Source organism: Gopherus flavomarginatus, chromosome 12 (genome assembly GCF_025201925.1).
Source record: "Gopherus flavomarginatus isolate rGopFla2 chromosome 12, rGopFla2.mat.asm, whole genome shotgun sequence".
In the NCBI taxonomy this organism is placed as follows: Eukaryota; Metazoa; Chordata; order Testudines; family Testudinidae; genus Gopherus; species Gopherus flavomarginatus.
The window spans coordinates 45,529,142-45,548,421 of NC_066628.1; the positions used below are offsets into that span (position 1 = coordinate 45,529,142).

The following is a 19,280-nucleotide window of genomic DNA, read 5'->3' on the forward strand; positions in this document are numbered from 1 at the left end:
GGCGGTATAAGGGGCAGGGGCGGTGTGGGGGTCTCTCACCAGATGAAGTCGGTGCAGGGCTGCGGGAGGGGAGTTGCCCGGGGGGCGGTATAGGGGGCAGGGGCGGTGTGGGGGGCTCTCACCAGATGAAGTCGGTGCAGGGCTGCGGGAGGGGAGTTGCCCGGGGGGCGGTATAGGGGGCAGGGGCGGTGTGGGGGGCTCTCACCAGATGAAGTCGGTGCAGGGCTGCAGGAAGGGAGTTGCCCGGGGGGCGGTATAGGGGGCAGGGGCGGTGTGGGGGGCTCTCACCAGATGAAGTCGGTGCAGGGCTGCGGCAGGGGAGTTGCCCGGGGGGCGGTATAGGGGGCAGGGGCGGTGTGGGGGGCTCTCACCAGATGAAGTCGGTGCAGGGCTGCGGGAGGGGAGTTGCCCGGGGGGCGGTATAAGGGGCAGGGGCGGTGTGGGGGGCTCTCACCAGATGAAGTCGGTGCAGGGCTGCGGGAGGGGAGTTGCCCGGGGGGCGGTATAAGGGGCAGGGGCGGTGTGGGGGGCTCTCACCAGATGAAGTCGGTGCAGGGCTGCGGGAGGGGAGTTGCCCGGGGGGCGGTATAAGGGGCAGGGGCGGTGTGGGGGCTCTCACCAGATGAAGTCGGTGCAGGAGGGGAGTTGCCCGGGGGGCGGTATAAGGGGCAGGGGCGGTGTGGGGGGCTCTCACCAGATGAAGTCGGTGCAGGAGGGGAGCTGCCCGGGGGGTGGTATAGGGGGCAGGGGCGGTGTGGGGGGCTCTCACCAGATGAAGTCGGTGCAGGGCTGCAGGAGGGGAGTTGCCCGGGGGGCGGTATAAGGGGCAGGGGCGGTGTGGGGGGCTCTCACCAGATGAAGTCGGTGCAGGGCTGCAGGAGGGGAGTTGCCCGGGGGGGCGGTATAGGGGGCAGGGGCGGTGTGGGGGCTCTCACCAGATGAAGTCGGTGCAGGGCTGCGGGAGGGGAGTTGCCCGGGGGGCGGTATAGGGGGCAGGGGCGGTGTGGGGGGCTCTCACCAGATGAAGTCGGTGCAGGGCTGCGGGAGGGGAGTTGCCCAGGGGGCGGTATAGGGGGCAGGGGCGGTGTGGGGGGCTCTCACCAGATGAAGTCGGTGCAGGGCTGCGGGAGGGGAGTTGCCCGGGGGGCGGTATAAGGGGCAGGGGCGGTGTGGGGGGCTCTCACCAGATGAAGTCGGTGCAGGGCTGCGGGAGGGGAGTTGCCCGGGGGGCGGTATAAGGGGCAGGGGCGGTGTGGGGGGCTCTCACCAGATGAAGTCGGTGCAGGGCTGCGGGAGGGGAGTTGCCCGGGGGGCGGTATAAGGGGCAGGGGCGGTGTGGGGGCTCTCACCAGATGAAGTCGGTGCAGGAGGGGAGTTGCCCGGGGGGCGGTATAAGGGGCAGGGGCGGTGTGGGGGGCTCTCACCAGATGAAGTCGGTGCAGGAGGGGAGCTGCCCGGGGGGTGGTATAGGGGGCAGGGGCGGTGTGGGGGGCTCTCACCAGATGAAGTCGGTGCAGGGCTGCAGGAGGGGAGTTGCCCGGGGGGCGGTATAAGGGGCAGGGGCGGTGTGGGGGGCTCTCACCAGATGAAGTCGGTGCAGGGCTGCAGGAGGGGAGTTGCCCGGGGGGGCGGTATAGGGGGCAGGGGCGGTGTGGGGGCTCTCACCAGATGAAGTCGGTGCAGGGCTGCGGGAGGGGAGTTGCCCGGGGGGCGGTATAGGGGGCAGGGGCGGTGTGGGGGGCTCTCACCAGATGAAGTCGGTGCAGGAGGGGAGCTGCGCGGGGGGCGGTATAAGGGGCAGGGGCGGTGTGGGGGGCTCTCACCAGATGAAGTCGGTGCAGGGCTGCGGGAGGGGAGTTGCCCAGGGGGCGGTATAGGGGGCAGGGGCGGTGTGGGGGGCTCTCACCAGATGAAGTCGGTGCAGGGCTGCGGGAGGGGAGTTGCCCGGGGGGCGGTATAAGGGGCAGGGGCGGTGTGGGGGGCTCTCACCAGATGAAGTCGGTGCAGGAGGGGAGTTGCCCGGGGGGCGGTATAGGGGGCAGGGGCGGTGTGGGGGGCTCTCACCAGATGAAGTCGGTGCAGGGCTGCGGGAGGGGAGTTGCCCGGGGGGCGGTATAGGGGGCAGGGGCGGTGTGGGGGGCTCTCACCAGATGAAGTCGGTGCAGTGGCTGCAGAACGTGGGCTGCTTGAAGAAGCGCGCGGTGAATTTATGCTCCTTCACCTCGTGCACGTTCTTCTGCCGCAAGGCTCCCTTGCGAGCGAAGCGCTGCACCACGTCCGGGTCCGCGCCGGGCTCGGGGCCCGGGAACACGTCGGCCATGGCGCCCCCTCGCTGCTCCCGCCGGCAGCCGGGCTGAGCCGGGAGCCGCCGTCCGCCCCGTCCGGCAGCCGCCGAGCCTCTGGCAGCGGCTGGGCTGGGCGCTGCCTCCTGCTCGGGCTCCGGCTCCGGCTCCGGCTCCTGACGTGCGAGCCGCGCGTAGGGGGCGGGAGGAGGATCCCAGCCCGGCTGCTCCGCCCGTGCGCTCACTGAGCCCCCTGCCGCGGCCCGGCGGGCGGGGCGAGACTCGCCGGCGCTGGGCGGGCGCAAGGCCGGCAGGTCCGGGCCGGGCCCGGTGCGCCGCGTCCTGCTCCCTGCGGTCTGCACCCCGCACGCCCCGTGTCAGGCCTGCCCCCACACCGCTTCCCTCCACACACACACACACACACACACACTGCCCCTCCGGCACCCCTTCCCCCTATGCACTGCCCACCACCACACCGCTTCCCTCCACACACACACACAGAGCCCCTCCGACACCCCTTCCCCCTATGCACTGCCCACCACCACACCGCTTCCCTCCACGCACACACACACACACCCTCCGACACCCCTTCCCCCTATGCACTGCCCACCACCACACCGCTTCCCTCCACACACACACACACACACACACACACTGCCCCCTCCGGCACCCCTTCCCCCTATGTACTGCCCACCACCACACCGCTTCCCTACACACACACACACACACACACACACAGAGCCCCCTCCGGCACCCCTTCCCCCTATGCACTGCCCACCACCACACCGCTTCCCTCCACACACACACACACACACACACTGCCCCCTCCGACACCCCTTCCCCCTATGCACTGCCCACCACCACACCGCTTCCCTCCACACACACACACACACACACACACACAGAGTCCCCTCCGACACCCCTTCCCCCTACCCACTGCCCACCACCACACCGCTTCCCTCCACACACACACACACACACACACACACACACACACACACACAGAGCCCCCTCCGGCACCCCTTCCCCCTATGCACTGCCCACCACCACACCGCTTCCCTCCACACACACACACACACACACACACACACACAGAGCCCCTCCGACACCCCTTCCCCCTATGCACTGCCCACCACCACACCGCTTCCCTACACACACACACACACACACACACACACACACACACACAGCCCCCTCCGGCACCCCTTCCCCCTATGCACTGCCCACCACCACACCGCTTCCCTCCACACACACACACACACACCCTCCGACACCCCTTCCCCCTATGCACTGCCCACCACCACACCGCTTCCCTACACACACACACACACACACACACACACACACACACACACAGAGCCCCCTCCGGCACCCCTTCCCCCTATGCACTGCCCACCACCACACCGCTTCCCTCCACACACACACACACACACACACTGCCCCCTCCGACACCCCTTCCCCCTATGCACTGCCCACCACCACACCGCTTCCCTCCACACACACACACACACACCCCTCCGGCACCCCTTCCCCCTATGCACTGCCCAGCACCACACCGCTTCCCTCCACACACACACACACAGAGCCCCTCCAACATCCCTTCCCCCTATGCACTGCCCACCACCACACCGCTTCCCTCCACACACACACACACTGCCCCCCTCCGGCACCCCTTCCCCCTATGCACTGCCCACCACCACACCGCTTCCCTCCACACACACACACAGAGCCCCTCCGACACCCCTTCCCCCTACCCACTGCCCACCACCACACCGCTTCCCTACACACACACACACACACACACACACACACACACTGCCCCCTCCGACACCCCTTCCCCCTATGCACTGCCCACCACCACACCGCTTCCCTCCACACACACACACACACACACACACACACACACTGCCCCCTCCGGCACCCCTTCCCCCTATGCACTGCCCACCACCACACCGCTTCCCTCCACACACACACACAGAGCCCCTCCGACACCCCTTCCCCCTATGCACTGCCCACCACCACACCGCTTCCCTACACACACACACACACACACACACACACACACACACACACTGCCCCCTCCGACACCCCTTCCCCCTATGCACTGCCCACCACCACACCGCTTCCCTCCACACACACACACACACACACACACTGCCCCCTCCGACACCCCTTCTCCCTTATGCACTGCCCACCACCACACCGCTTCCCTCCACACACACACACACACACACACACACACACACACTGCCCCCTCCGGCACCCCTTCCCCCTATGCACTGCCCACCATCACACCGCTTCCCTACACACACACACACTGCCCCCTCCGACACCCCTTCCCCCTATGCACTGCCCACCACCACACCGCTTCCCTACACACACACACACACACACACACACTGCCCCCTCCGGCACCCCTTCCCCCTACGCACTGCCCACCACCACACCGCTTCCCTCCACACACACAGACACACACACCCCCCTCCGGCACCCCTTCCCCCTACGCACTGCCCACCACCACACCGCTTCCCTCCACACACACAGACACACACACCCCCCTCCGGCACCCCTTCCCCCTACGCACTGCCCACCACCACACCGCTTCCCTCCACACACACACACACACAGAGCCCCCTCCGGCACCCCTTCCCCCTATGCACTGCCCATCACCACACCGCTTCCCTCCACACACACACAGAGCCCCCTCCGACACCCCTTCCCTCTATGCACAGCTCACCACCACACCGCTTCCCTCCACACACACACACACACACACACACACACACACACTGCCCCCTCCGACACCCCTTCCCCCTATGCCCTGCCCACCACCACACCGCTTCCCTCCACACACACACACACACTGCCCCCTCCGGCACCCCTTCCCCCTATGCACTGCCCACCACCACACCGCTTCCCTCCACACACACACACACACACACACACTGCCCCCTCCGGCACCCCTTCCCCCTATGCACTGCCCACCACCACACCGCTTCCCTCCACACACACACACACACACACACTGCCCCCTCCAACATCCCTTCCCCCTACCCACTGCCCACCACCACACCGCTTCCCTCCACACACACACACACACACACAGCCCCCTCGACACCCCTTCCCCCTGTGCACTGCCCACCACCACACCGCTTCCCTCCACACACACACACTGCCCCTCCGACACCCCTTCCCCCTATGCACTGCCCACCACCACACCGCTTCCCTCCACACACACACACACACACACACTGCCCCCTCCGACACCCCTTCCCCCTATGCACTGCCCAGCACCACACCGCTTCCCTCCACACACACACACACACACACACACACACACACACACTGCCCCCTCCGACACCCCTTCCCCCTATGCACTGCCCACCACCACACCGCTTCCCTCCACACACACACACACAGGCCCTTCTGGCACCCCTTCCCCCTATGCACTGCCCACCACCACACCGCTTCCTTCCACACACACACACACACACACACACAGAGTCCCCTCCGGTACCCCTTCCCCCTATGCACTGCCCACCACCACACCGCTTCCCTACACACACACACAGAGCCCCCTCCGCCCCCTTTCTCCCTACGCACTACCCACCACCACACCGCTTCCCTCCACACACACACACACACACACATATCCCCCTCCGGCACCCCTTCCCCCTATGCACTGCCCATCACCACACCGCTTCCCTCCACACACACACACAGCCCCCTCCGACACCCCTTCCCCTATGCACTGCCCACCACCACACCGCTTCCCTCCACACACACACACACACACACACAGAGCCCCCTCCGACACCCCTTCCCCCTATGCACTGCCCACCACCACACCGCTTCCCTCCACACACACACACTGCACCTCCAACACCCCTTCCCCCTATGCACTGCTCACCACCACACAGATTCGCCCCCACACCGCTTCCCTCCACACACACACACACACACACTGCCCCCTCCCTGATACACAGCCCTCCCCCACCACACAGCGATTCACCCCCACACCCCTTCCCTCTACACACACTGCCCCCTGCCCCGCACACCCATTCCCTCTACACACTGCCCCCTCCCTAATACACAGCAATTTGCCCCTACACACTGTCCTCTCCCCCCAACACACACACTGCCCTCTCCCTAATACACAGCCCTACTGCACCACACAACCCATCCCCCCACCACACAGAGATTCTCCCCTACACACTGCCCCCACCCCCCACACCCTTTCCCTCCACACACACACTGCCCCTCCTGCACACCCCTTCCCCCTGCACACTGCCCCCCACACAAACCCATCCCTAATACACAGCCCTGCCCCCACACACCTTCCCTCCACACTCTGCCCCTCCCGAATACACAGCCCTCCCCCACCACACAGTGATTCGCCCCTCCGCCCACACCCCTTCCCTCCACACACACACTGCCCCCCCAATACACAGTGATTCGTCCCTACACCCTACCCCCTCCGACACCTCTTCCCTCCACACACACACTGCTCCCTCCCTAATACACAGCCCTCCCCCACCACACAGCAATTCGCCCCAACACCCTGCCCCCTCCCCCCACACCCCTTCCCTCCATACTCTGCCCCCTCCCTAATACACAGCTCTCCCCCACCACACAGCAATTTGTCCCTCCACACACTGCCCCTCCTACACACCCTTTCCCCCTACACACTGCCCCCACACTAACTCCTCCCTAATATACAGCTCTCCCCCACCACACAGCGATTCACTCCCACACTCCTTCCCTCCACACACTGCCCTCTCCCTAATACACAGCCTCCCCCCCACACACTGCCCCCTCCCGCACTCCTTCCCTCTACACACTAATCCCTCCCTAATTTACAGCCCTCCCCCACCATACAACCCATCCCCCCACCACACAGAGATTTCCCCTACACACTGCACCTCCCCCCACACCCCTTCCCTCCGCACTCTGCCCCCTCCTACACACCCCTCCCACACACACACTGCCCCCTCGATAATACACAGCCCTTCCCCTACACCTGAGCGATTCCCCACACACAGTACCCCTTCCCCCCCACACTCTGCTCCCTCCTTCACACACTGCCCCTCCCTAATACACAGCCCTCCCTCCACACACACTGCCCCCCTGCACACCTCGTCTGCACACACACTGCCCCCGAACACCCCTTCCCCACACACACTGTCCCAAGCCTAATACACAGCCCTCCCCCACCCAACCCTTCCCTCCCCACTGCGCAGCCCTTCCCCCAATACACAGCCCTTCCCCCCCACACACTTCCTCCTCCTGAATACACAGCCCTTCCCCGAGACACCTCACCACACAACTCTTCCCTCCCCACTGCACAGCCCTTTCCCCCCACATTCACCACTCAGCCCTCCCGCCCACAACACCCCCACTGCATTTCCCTTCCCCCACACATAGCCCCTCCCCCCCACCGGACAGCCCTTCCCCCACACACTGCACAGCCCTTCCCCACCACTACCACAACCCTACCTCCCATACACAATCACCTGCCCCACCACAACACACAGTGCAACTGGCACCACACACACCACTTCACAACACACACCCAACCGCCTCCCCACTACAGCACACACACACACACACAGCCTTCTCCCCCGCTACAACACACATAATGCACCTGACACCACACATCCCACTACACAACACACACAACTCCCTCCTCCACAAGACACACATCTCTCCCCTCCCCCACTACAACACAAACAGAGCAACTGAACCCTCACACCCTACTACACAACACACACGATCAACAGCCTGCCCAACTACGACACACACAGAGTGCAACTTGCACCACACACCTTACTAGACAACACACAAACACAAATCCTCCCCCACTAAAACTGACACACAACTCCCCCACCCACAATTACACAATACAAAATGGAACTGGCACCACATACACAAACCTCCACACCCAAAATCCACCCCAGCACAACACACAACAAATATACGTGGCACCAACTGCACTGTCACCCCACCTCACACACACACACAGACATCCAGATGCACAATCCACCCCACCACTACAACATACAACAAACATACACACAGAGTGCAGCTGGCACCAATCACCCTACACTACACTACTCCCCCATGCATCTCACACATAGAGCACCACAATAAAGGTACACAGAGTGTGCAGCTGGCATCACACACCCATACTGCACAATACCACAAACCCCTATCACCCATCTACATCCATTATGCACACAGCCCCCTACCACCACAACGCACATCATCATACAAAGTACAACCCCACAATACCCCATCACCAACAGAACACACAAATATACACACACTGCAATTCGTACCGCACATCACAACTTCCTCCATCACCTCACACGCACAACCCCCCCACCACAACACATATGCGCACAAAGACAGTACAGCCAGTGCTTGCTACCTCTCACCACACACATATACCCATCCATCACCATCCCACACAGCAGAGTGCAACTGACAATGTGCCCTGCTAAACAATACTCACATCACCACCACCCACAAATCCACACCCGTAACACCCCACCGCTACAACAAACACATACGCAGACTGCAGGTGTAACCTGCTTCTAACCACACACAACGCACACATCCATTACACACCACATTATACACACACACACAGTAAACACATACACAGAGTACATCCACTCCTTGCTGTCTTTCATCACACAGAACACCCACTTCTACTAAAGTACATATACACACTATATTGTACACACTACCCTCACTACTACAACAAACACAGAGTGCAGCCAGTATCTGCTGCCTCTCACAACACATCACCCCACCCCCACTAAAACACGCACATCCAACAAACACACGGTGCAGATGGGACCTGCTACCTCTTAGAACAAGCACATACACAGTGCACACACCATCACACATGTAACAAACACATACATAGAGTGCAGCCAGCACCCACCATATACCCACAGTGCACCACACAATACCACACCTTCCTACAATATGCTTAACACACAGCAGGACACCTCTGACAATGCCCCTAACAAACACACCACAAAACCAAGCAATACAGCACCCCAACTCAACAAAAACCCTGCCCAACACACAGCTCCAAATATAACATACACAAACATACCCAAAACACCTGGACACTCAACTATTCCCACATAGGGCACCTCTGTGCACACATCTACCCCCACATGTATGCACACAGCATGTATCAAACACACAATTAATGCCAAAGACCTACATCATATTTATACTGTGTACAAATGCTTCTGGTTCTTTCATGTACATGTGTGTATATATACGTATTATCCCAGTCCAATACAAGCAGGGTGACCAGACAGCAAGTGTGAAAAATCAGGACAGGGGGTGGAGTGTAATAGGAAACTATATTTAAAAAAAGACCCAAAAATCAGGGCTGTCCCTATAAAATCGGGACATCTGGTCACCCTAAATACAAGTATATATATATACATATATATATATATATGTAAACATTTACAAATATGTGTAATATATATTCTCAGGCAGACACTTTAGTTATGTGGAGTTAAGATTGAAAGAATCTTCTAGTTACCTCTGGCAAAAAATAAACAAACTGAAATAAGAGGAAGTTATATCTTTCTCCAAAACCACAAGCTTTAGAAAGCTCAGAAATTCTAAGTTAAGGTTCCACTTTATGAAGCAAAACACCACCATCAATAAAAATACAAACAGTCTAGAAAGGAAACAAATGCATAAATCTTGACAACCAGAAACTGGGGCTAATTTTTTAATCCATTACCTAAAATTATCTCATTAATGACAGCAAAAATATTAATGCAATAGGGCCTAATTTTCTGAATTGGTGAACATTCCTTCCACATGTAGAAACAGGGATATGCAAGTACTCTGAACCTCTTGCAGTCAGGCGCATACTCTTATTGTACTGTACCTAGTTAGTGGCACTACGGGGGCAGAGCTGAGGTTCATGGATAGCTATTAGTTGTGTATTTAAATACTCATTTTTTCTTGTTTATTTATTGTAAATTTTAATCTTACCTTGGAATTTCCAGGTGTGATGTTGCACTCTATATGATTTTATAAAAATATGCTAATCAGTGAATATAATGTAACTGGAATATGCTTTATGCAAAAGGTCTCTTGTAAGGTATCATTACAAAGCTTATAATCTACTGACTGTGGTCATCCTATTTGTATACTCTTGTATCTGAAAATTAGAAATATTAAATATGACTCTGAGGGCCTGTTGTAATTATGCAAAGTGTGGGCAATTAATGGTTGTTTGGAATCTTGATGGCTCCCATCAACCAGGACAATTGACTGTGCATGGCTCTGTTTGCAGGCAGCCTTCCTGTGAGTCAGGCTGGGAGGAATAAAGGCTTGGGGTCTTACAGTGACATGTGATCATGTCACCTGAACTGGAATCTATCTTTAACCTGGTCTCTTTCCATTGAGAAGGAGTGGGTGGGAACCCAGAGAGGGACAAAGGATTCCTGCCTTATGCAAAAGATATATAAATGGGTAGAACAGAACAAAGGGGAGAGCCACCATGAAGAATCCCCTAGCTACCAACTGGGCTGGAACAAGACCTGTACCAGGGGAAAGAATTGTGCCCAGGCCTGGAAAGTGTCCAGTCTGAGGAAAAAATTCACTGAAGCATCTCTAAGGATGAGGTTATCTGTATTCAGTTTGATTAGATATAGATTTGCGTGTTTTATTTTATTTTGCTTGGTAACTTACCTTGTTCTGTCTGTTACTACCTGGAACCACTTAAATCCTCCTTTCTTATTTAATAAAATCACTTTTTACTTATTAATTAACTCAGAGTATGTATTAATACCTGGGGAGCAAACAACTGTGCATATCTCTATCAGTGTTATAGTGGGCGAACAATTTATGAGTTTACCCTGTATAAGCTTTATACAAGGTAAAACGGATTTATTTGGTTTTAGACCCCATTGGGAGTTGGGCATCTGAGTGTTAAAGACAGGAACACTTCTGTTAGCTGCTTTCAGGTAAGCCTACAGCTATCTGGGGACATGATTCAGACTGTGGTCTTTGTTGGAGCAGACGGGCGTGTCTGGCTCAGCAAGACAGGGTGCGGGGGTCCCAAGCTGGCAGGGAAAGCAGGGGCAGAGGTAGGCTTGGCACATCAGGTGGCAGATCCCAAAGGGGGTTCTGTGATCCAACTGATCACACAGGGTTCCTAACATTTATGTACAGTATTCTTTTAAGATATGGGTTAGTTTGTTGGTTTGTTCATGTTAAATAACCTGAAAGATTCTTCCACCCTTCCATGCAGGTTAGTGAAGCTTTTGTGGAGGAACTTCTTTAGGTTTTAAAACATGTTTAAAGATTGCTCACTGACAGCAGTCCCTGTGAAGTTTGTCATGGGACTACTTATTTAAATACCTTGCTGAATCCCATGGGCCTACTCACTTGTTTAAATACCTTGTCTTAATGTATGCTGTAACAATGAACAACTAGATTCAGAGAGAGGGAAGCCTGTTAAAAGTTGAGGCCAGGATATGAAGAAATGAGAAGAAGGGGAATAGACATCTAACAGTCTTTTGTATGTTTAATGTTAATACAGTATTTCATTGTTGGAACAGCACAGCAAATCCATCACCTTTTCTGGAAGTTTTATCTTTAGCTAAATATTTAATTACCTTTATCCATTTCTCATTTTATATAGATCTTTCTGGAAATAATAGTTAAGGGACCAGATTTTTAGAAGTAGTTCGGTGTTAATATGCTCACCATAACAGTGTATAACTGATTTAGAAGCCTAAATATCATTTTTGGGATTTTGGCTTGTAAGCACCTACATCCCTTTTGGAAATGAGATTTAGGCTCTGAAATCAGTTAGGCTTTGCAATGCTGAGCACAGCAATGACTAAAAACCTTTAAAAATCTGGGCCTAGGTCTTCCCTTATCAAGTTTTCCTATTGTTCCTAATCTGGCATGGAACCTTGCATCCACAGAGTAAGTGTAACTTTCCCTGAAGTAATGAAACCAAGCTAATTTATCAGTAATTGCTTATATCTGTTCTGTCCTTTCCTTCCACTATTGCAATTCCTTGTGTGTATTGACTTTACACTGAAAATTACATTATATCAAAGCAAACATACACATGCCTGTGAAGTGAATTAAAGAAGAGAACTAGGAAGAAGGAAAGAAACGGAGTCTTGGTGACTTTAAGTTTGGTACATCATTGGATGGGATATGGTGGGTTTGGCTATTGGTTTTTCTAATTTGTAGTATAATTTTGTTGCATTCTCATTTGGTTTTTAGTTAGGTTTGTTAAGGTGTTAAGTACCCAGAGATCTTTAGCATAGGCTCTGTTGGCAGTTACAGGTGCTTAGGTGCTGTTCAGGATCAGGTCCTAAGAGCTCCCTTTGAGGTCAGTGGCAAAAGGCCCTAAAATTCTTACTATTACTCCCAATAATATTAGCCAAATACAGAAAACCTTCAAGAATATACAGCAATAAAGACCTAGATTTATGTTATTTATTATTTGGATACTGCATGTGTTTATTACAGTGGTTCACAATCTTCTTTTTGCTGGTGCTCCTGCTTGGGATAGATTGGCCCCATACATTATATCCTGACATAGTTAACATTGTCTTGTCTCTCCTTTTTTTCTGTTCATTTTCTTCCCTCTGTCTTCATGCACATACCAATCCATGTTTTTAGGCTGCATCAATCACAATGATATCTGAACACCTTACCTTTTCTGTCATTTTCTCTTTATTCTTTCTTCCTTCCTTACCTGCCCTCCCTTGGTTTCTTTATTATTCCTTATTTGTTTCATTTTTTGCTGACTTTTCCCCCCTCTTTTCTGACCCTTTTCTCAAGTGACTTCACTGCCTCACTCACCAGAAGGCCACATGCTGCAAGGGATGATGTGGTGCAGTGTCCATTGGCTTCACACAGGACTGAGATGAGCACCATGGGAGCAGAGGCCAGTCTGAAATGCTGCTGCTGCTGCTGCAGCTATATGGAGCTGAGCTGCTCCATCAGTCAGCTACATCATGGGTCACCACAGGGAGAGAAAGTGGATGGCTTTCAGGGAACTAGCTGCTTTGCTTTTCCTGAAGCAGTGGCAGTATACATGCAGGGAAGGTAGATATAGGGGTCTGCTGCTTTCCACACCAACACTTATCCTCTCCACTGACCCCCTCCTCCAAAGAAGCCCATTTTGCAGGTTGGGAAATGCTAGTTCATTAGCTAGTCATTAGTATTAACAGACTTGATCCTGCAAGGTGCTTTCCATGCCACCAGGCCACCAGTTATATATGCTAGCCCAATGTGAACGTTTAAAGATGTGCTTCTAAAAAACAGTAAGATTGTCCACAGAAGGATTCTCATCATTGATGCAACTTCTTGAGGGGTGGGAGGGGTGAGAATTTCTGAAAACTTTTAGACAAAAAAAGTTCAAAATAAAAATCCTTCATTTGCTGAGGATCAAATGCCAATGTAATTTACTCATGAAGGTGTTCTAGCCACTGACTCAACTCATGCTTCCCTATGCCAGCTGTGAATGATGCTGTACTTCAGGGCTGCACAGAGGTATCTGGGGGGCTGTGGCAAAATCTGAAACTGAGGTTCCTCACCCTTCCAAAAAAATTGCCACTGAGGGGAGGTCTTTTTAGGGGGACAGGGTTTTGGAGAGTGAATCCACTCCGCACTCACTCCCCAGCAGGAGCTCCTGTCCCATGGGGCTGGGGTTGGCTCCCCTCTCCAGGCACTGCAATCTAGTATATGAGTCAGAGTGCCACTCAGGTTTAGCCAAGCCACCTCTCCATCATGAGAGAGGGGCTGCCGGGCCAGACCTGAATGGGGCTGTGACCCTATGCGCCAGTTCATAATACCACTCGGTTTGGGGGACCTCTCAAAAGTGGGTGGGGGGCAAGCTGCTCCTATTCCTCCTCTCCCCAGTCCCGCTATTCCTTAACTTATGTTTTGCCTCAAGTGGTGCTGTATTTATATTGTATCAGTGGCTCATACCTGCCTGTGGAATATTCTATTATTCTCATTGCAGATCTCCATACAATTTAAAATAAATGGCTGATGATACATAAAGGGTTGAAAGGAAAATTCATCAGTAATTTATCTCAGGGTTCTCATTGGCATTTTGAGTGACATCCCATTGTTTTCCTTTTTAATACTTCTATTATATGGACATGCTAAAATATCTCTCATTTTGAAGCTGAATGCCACATCTAACATTATGCTGCTATATATAGGTATTGAAATGTGGTGGAGAGTGAAGTCCTTTGGGCTATCTCAAGTCTTGTCATCTGAGTTTTTGTTTCCTTCTAGACTGAATAAAGAAACATTTCTCTGCATCAGAATATTTTCTTTCGTTATTCTACTGCAATTTCTCCCCTCCCCACAGAGATCCCTATGAAAAGGTTCAAATTACACTTTCAATAAGTAATTTACATACTTTGAAACCATCAAAACAATTTTTTTCTGTAGGCAAATCATATATCTTCCAGTATGCACCCAAGAATAACCAAAAGAGCAAGCAAAAATCAAACTAAAATGGACAAGCCTTGGAGAAAAGAACAGACCTAGGCAGATCTTACTTGTGCCCACTGAACAGGAATGCATTCTTTATTTTCCAATTTTAATTTTTAATTAAGTGCAAGTGCCTCATGTGACATCCCCACATTAAATTGTTAAACAAGCTCATGAAAGATTATCGTATAGGAACTTGTACTTTTCACATTAATTTGGGGTGAAATTCACCCTTGTGAGAATGCCAGCAAGGGGCCTGGCTATAACCAACCACTTAAATTCCTATGATGAAGCAGAGAAACTGCTAGTCAGCACAGCTACCACCTGCGGAGGGTAAGGAACCCCGGTGGGCCAGCCTCTAGTCCACTCTGGTCCCATGGCCTGCTGGGGATATCGGTTAGTGGCTCCTCCATGGAGCCGTGAGCACGGGCATGTACCTAGCACGGTTCACCCCTTCCCTAATGTCTGCCCTTTTTGCGGTGTGAGGGAGAACCTGGCGCATGCTTATCTCAAATGTGCCAGGTTACAGCCCCTATTCTGGCTCCTCCAGAACCTCCTGCTGAGGTTCTGGCTGCACTTTTCGCCACACCCATTTATATTTGCACGCTGTGTCCACGGCCACACCAAGATGTGAAATCTCCCCATCAACCTCCTCCTGGACCTGGCCAAAGTGGCCATCTTCAACACCAGGAGGAGGATGCTGGATGAGGGGGTGCTCTGTGACTCTGGGGCCTATTTCCACTTCTTCCTGGTCTCACGCATCCAGGCAGAGTTCCTTTGAGCAGCATCCGCTGACTCCCTAGACAGCTTTGAAGAGCAGTGGCGCTCTCCAGGATGCTCTGCTCGGTGTTCCCCTCTGCATCCCTAGTTTTGAACCTGTGATCTTCACTCCTGACCTTGTTATTCATTAGTTGTTCCTCGTTTTCAATTGGTTCCTGGGTCCAGCAGTCCCTCCCGCAAGGTGGGGGAGGAGCCTTTAGACATGGGCGGGCTTGCATCTGCCTACCTCCCAGGATTTCCAATAAGGCCAGTCAGCATAGCAGGGGTTAAAGAAAGCCATTGGGCCCAGCTAGCCCCTCCCTGCCATACCTGCAGCCAATGCCAGGCCTGGAGAGGGCAGGGGGGGCTAAAAGAAGGGAGCCTTGTTCAGTTTAGGGGTAGGGCTGAGTGTCCCAGGGGCAGGGGCAGGGGCAGGGGCAGGGGCTAGTTCTCTCCCTGCCTATAGGAAATGAGATCTGTCCTGCTAGCCAGAGCAGCTACCTGAAAGTAAGTACAGGTTTCCTAATCAGGGGAGGAAGAAGCCTAGTGCAGGAGGTAAGTGTGAACCCCAGAGACTTTGTGGGGCTTGCCCTCACCAGCTTGTGGCTTCCCTGCCTGGAGGAGTCTGGGGCTACCAGAAGGTGTTGTCTGGACCCCAGAGGGAATCCTGCAGGAAGCAAGCTGCCTGGTACAGTAGAACCTCTGAGTTAGGAACAGCTCAGGAATGGAGGTGGTTTGTAACTCTGAAATGTTTGGAACTTTGACCAGAACACTATGGTGGTTCTTTCAAAAGTTTATAAATGAACATTGACTTAATATAGCTTTGAAACTTTACTATGAAGAAGAAAAATCCTGCTTTCCCTTTATTTATTTATTTATTAGTAGGTTGTTTAACACAGTGCAGTACTTCTGTGTGTATCTACTGCTGCCTGATTGTATAGTTCTGGTTCCAAATAAGAAGTGCGGTTGACTGGTCTGCTCATAACTGTGAGATTCTACTGTAGACTGGACTAGAAGGAGCCATTCCCCAAACTGAACAGACTGTTGGGAAGTAGCCTAGGGCAGCAGATTCTGATTCCCTGCTCCCTGTGTTCAAGGGCTGACACACACAGGACCCTGGGCTGAGATCTGGTGGAGCTGGAGGGCCTAGGTCCCCTCAGCCTTAAAGGCTGAAGCTACTCCACCAGCAGGGGGGCTGAGGACCAGATAATCTAACCTCTAGGCTACCAGGCCACCCTACCCTTGTTACAGTCCCATACAGGCCCTCTGCGCAGAGGTAAATTTCACGTTTAGAAAAGAAAATCAGCAAGTACATGTCTGCTGGGACTTCTTAACCTGTTCTGAATAGATCTTCAAGAAGTCATCTCACTATGCTATTTTGAAGCCTCTCTAAAGCTTAACGCATGCTTAATGGCATGCTCTATTTCCACTAACTGCATGGAGAAACTATGCATTTTATATTGTCTGTTTGCTGCAAACAGCAGCATTAAACTTATATGTGTTTCACTAGCATTCAGCTGGGCTTGTAACTGTAACAGAAGAATATTCATGGTGTACTATATATTGGCCAAGGACCTGTTTTTTTATTTTAATTACTATTTTTTTCACACCAAAGTAAATGAAAACTTTCTGCTAAATTCAACATCAGCAGAATCAGGCATGAAGTCCTGTTTGCCTTATTTACACATCTGTTGAAAGCAGTAACACTTCTGCATGCATAAGTGAGTAGGATTTTGCCCTACAACTATAATGTATAAACAGACATTAGATAAATTATAGTTCAAATCATCATTTTTAAGAGCTGAATGTGTTAATTTCAAATAAAAGCTTGTGGCAGTTGTATGTCTTTTTTGTTTGTTCTGGAGAATAAGTACATGACAAAAATGAAATCAGTAACAGTTTTGCAAATATAATCTAGAGTGCATTGTTTTACTTCCTGTGCTACCATTATATTGCAGATAAGAAGATGTAGGAAAAATGCTGCATGGTTATTGAATAAGACCCAGTGCCATTTCCAGCTGTGACCATATGATCCTCCTTTATCTGGCCTACACAACTGTTTATACTCATGGAAACACAAATAATGGACATGAGACAGGTTTGGCTGGACAAATGCAGTCTTAAAATATTTGTTTTAGAAGAATTAAAAGGGGGGGGGGATGCAGACTCACAACACAGGGGCTACCCTATTTATTGAAGAAACTTTTTTAAAATACAAAACTATGGTTAGGTTAAAATGAGGGGTGAAAACTCTTCTGGCTTAATGGAATAATATTAAAAAATCTACTGTACATTCCTTTTGCTGCTTTCATTCAAGGGTCTCAAAATTCTTTACAATTACAGGCTGTAGTTCACATCCTGGGCTTAACTCACCACTCCATCACTGTAGATTTATGCGAGTGTAATTCTACTGACTTCAGTAGAAATACACCATCATAAAGGTGGAATAAGAGTAATAAGTAAGACCCCCAGTGCACAGGGGCAGCCCAAGGCATACCTATAAATTGAATCCCATTTACATCTTTTTTTGAAGACTTAAGTGGGAATTACAACATGCTGCCTTATGTTGACCTTCTGCACTGGGGTGACTCTCACCCTTTGATGCATAAGCCACACACAGAACCTGTGGTAGATAGGGAAATATTATTCCTATCTTACTAATGAGGAAACTGAGTCCCTAGTCCATGCCAAATTACATTTTCAAATCTGGATGCCTAAAGTTAGATCCCTGAATCCTGTGTAAGAGGTACTGAGCGTGCACAGCTAGCATTGGCTTCACTCAGTAAGAAAACTGGACCACTTAAATATGGGTTTAGGCACTGCAGTTGCCCTAACTGACTTGTCCAAAGTTATAAATCAGAAACCTGAAGAGCTCTGTGGAGCTTGCCTATTTCACCAACAGATGTTGGTCCAATAAAAAATATTACCTCACTCACCTTGTCTCTCTAAGACTGTGGGACCAACACAGCTACACTAACACTGCAACTAAATTAGGAAGTGGCAAATTAGAAAATGGGCACAGTGTACCTACTAGGTCCTTAGACAACACATACACACACTTGTTCTGTGGAGAGAGAGCGTGAGAGAGACATTTCTGCCCTAAACTGGGTTCATGACTGTGTGGTCCTCATCATCATTAATATCACAGTCATAATCATTTTCATTATCAGTTAACTGCCTATCTAGAAGCTGAATCATTTATTACTTCTATTTATTGTGATTTCAAAGCTTTCTTTACATAAAGATCTTTAGCTCATTAGTGATGCTATAACTTTGCTAAGTTTAAATTTTGAAATACATTTTTCCCTTACTGGAATATTTTAAACTTTAAAAAGCCCTGTTTCTGGCATTCCTGCCCCCATCGGATCTTGAGGTTCCTGGAGAACAGAAATAAATATCCTGAAAACCTTACAACTTATTTCTGTGCTTTGAATAAATGTACAGTATTATGGATTAAACCCAAGAAATAGTCAGTAGGTTAATGTGCATCATAACAAAGGAAACCCCTTTTGGTTACATTAAAGAATTCCCCCTACTACCACTCAGCCTTCGAAGAAATCTTAGCAAACAATAATGGCCATTTACCAGAAAATAAAACACAGTGCTCTAAGCTACAGACTTTCTTCCCACATAAAATATGTCTTAAAATATTTTTTTTCCAGAAAACATGAGCATAATTTGAAAATCATACATTTTAGACACATCTTCTAA

At 51.9% G+C, this 19,280-nt stretch overlaps 1 protein-coding gene across 3 annotated transcripts in view; it reads right to left on the reverse strand.

Moving 5' to 3' along the window:
- Positions 1-2,350, reverse strand: part of PRKCA (protein kinase C alpha) — a 315,869-nt gene extending 313,519 nt beyond the window's left edge. The window contains exon 1 of one of the 3 annotated variants that reach the window (XM_050920648.1): positions 2,148-2,350. In XM_050920648.1, the coding sequence (XP_050776605.1) occupies positions 2,148-2,320 (173 nt within the window). In that variant the 5' untranslated portion in view covers positions 2,321-2,350. The remainder of the gene's footprint in view (positions 1-2,147) is intronic. The other 2 variants (XM_050920649.1, XM_050920651.1) reach the window with 2 other exon arrangements.
- Between the last annotated feature and the right edge of the window lie 16,930 nt (positions 2,351-19,280).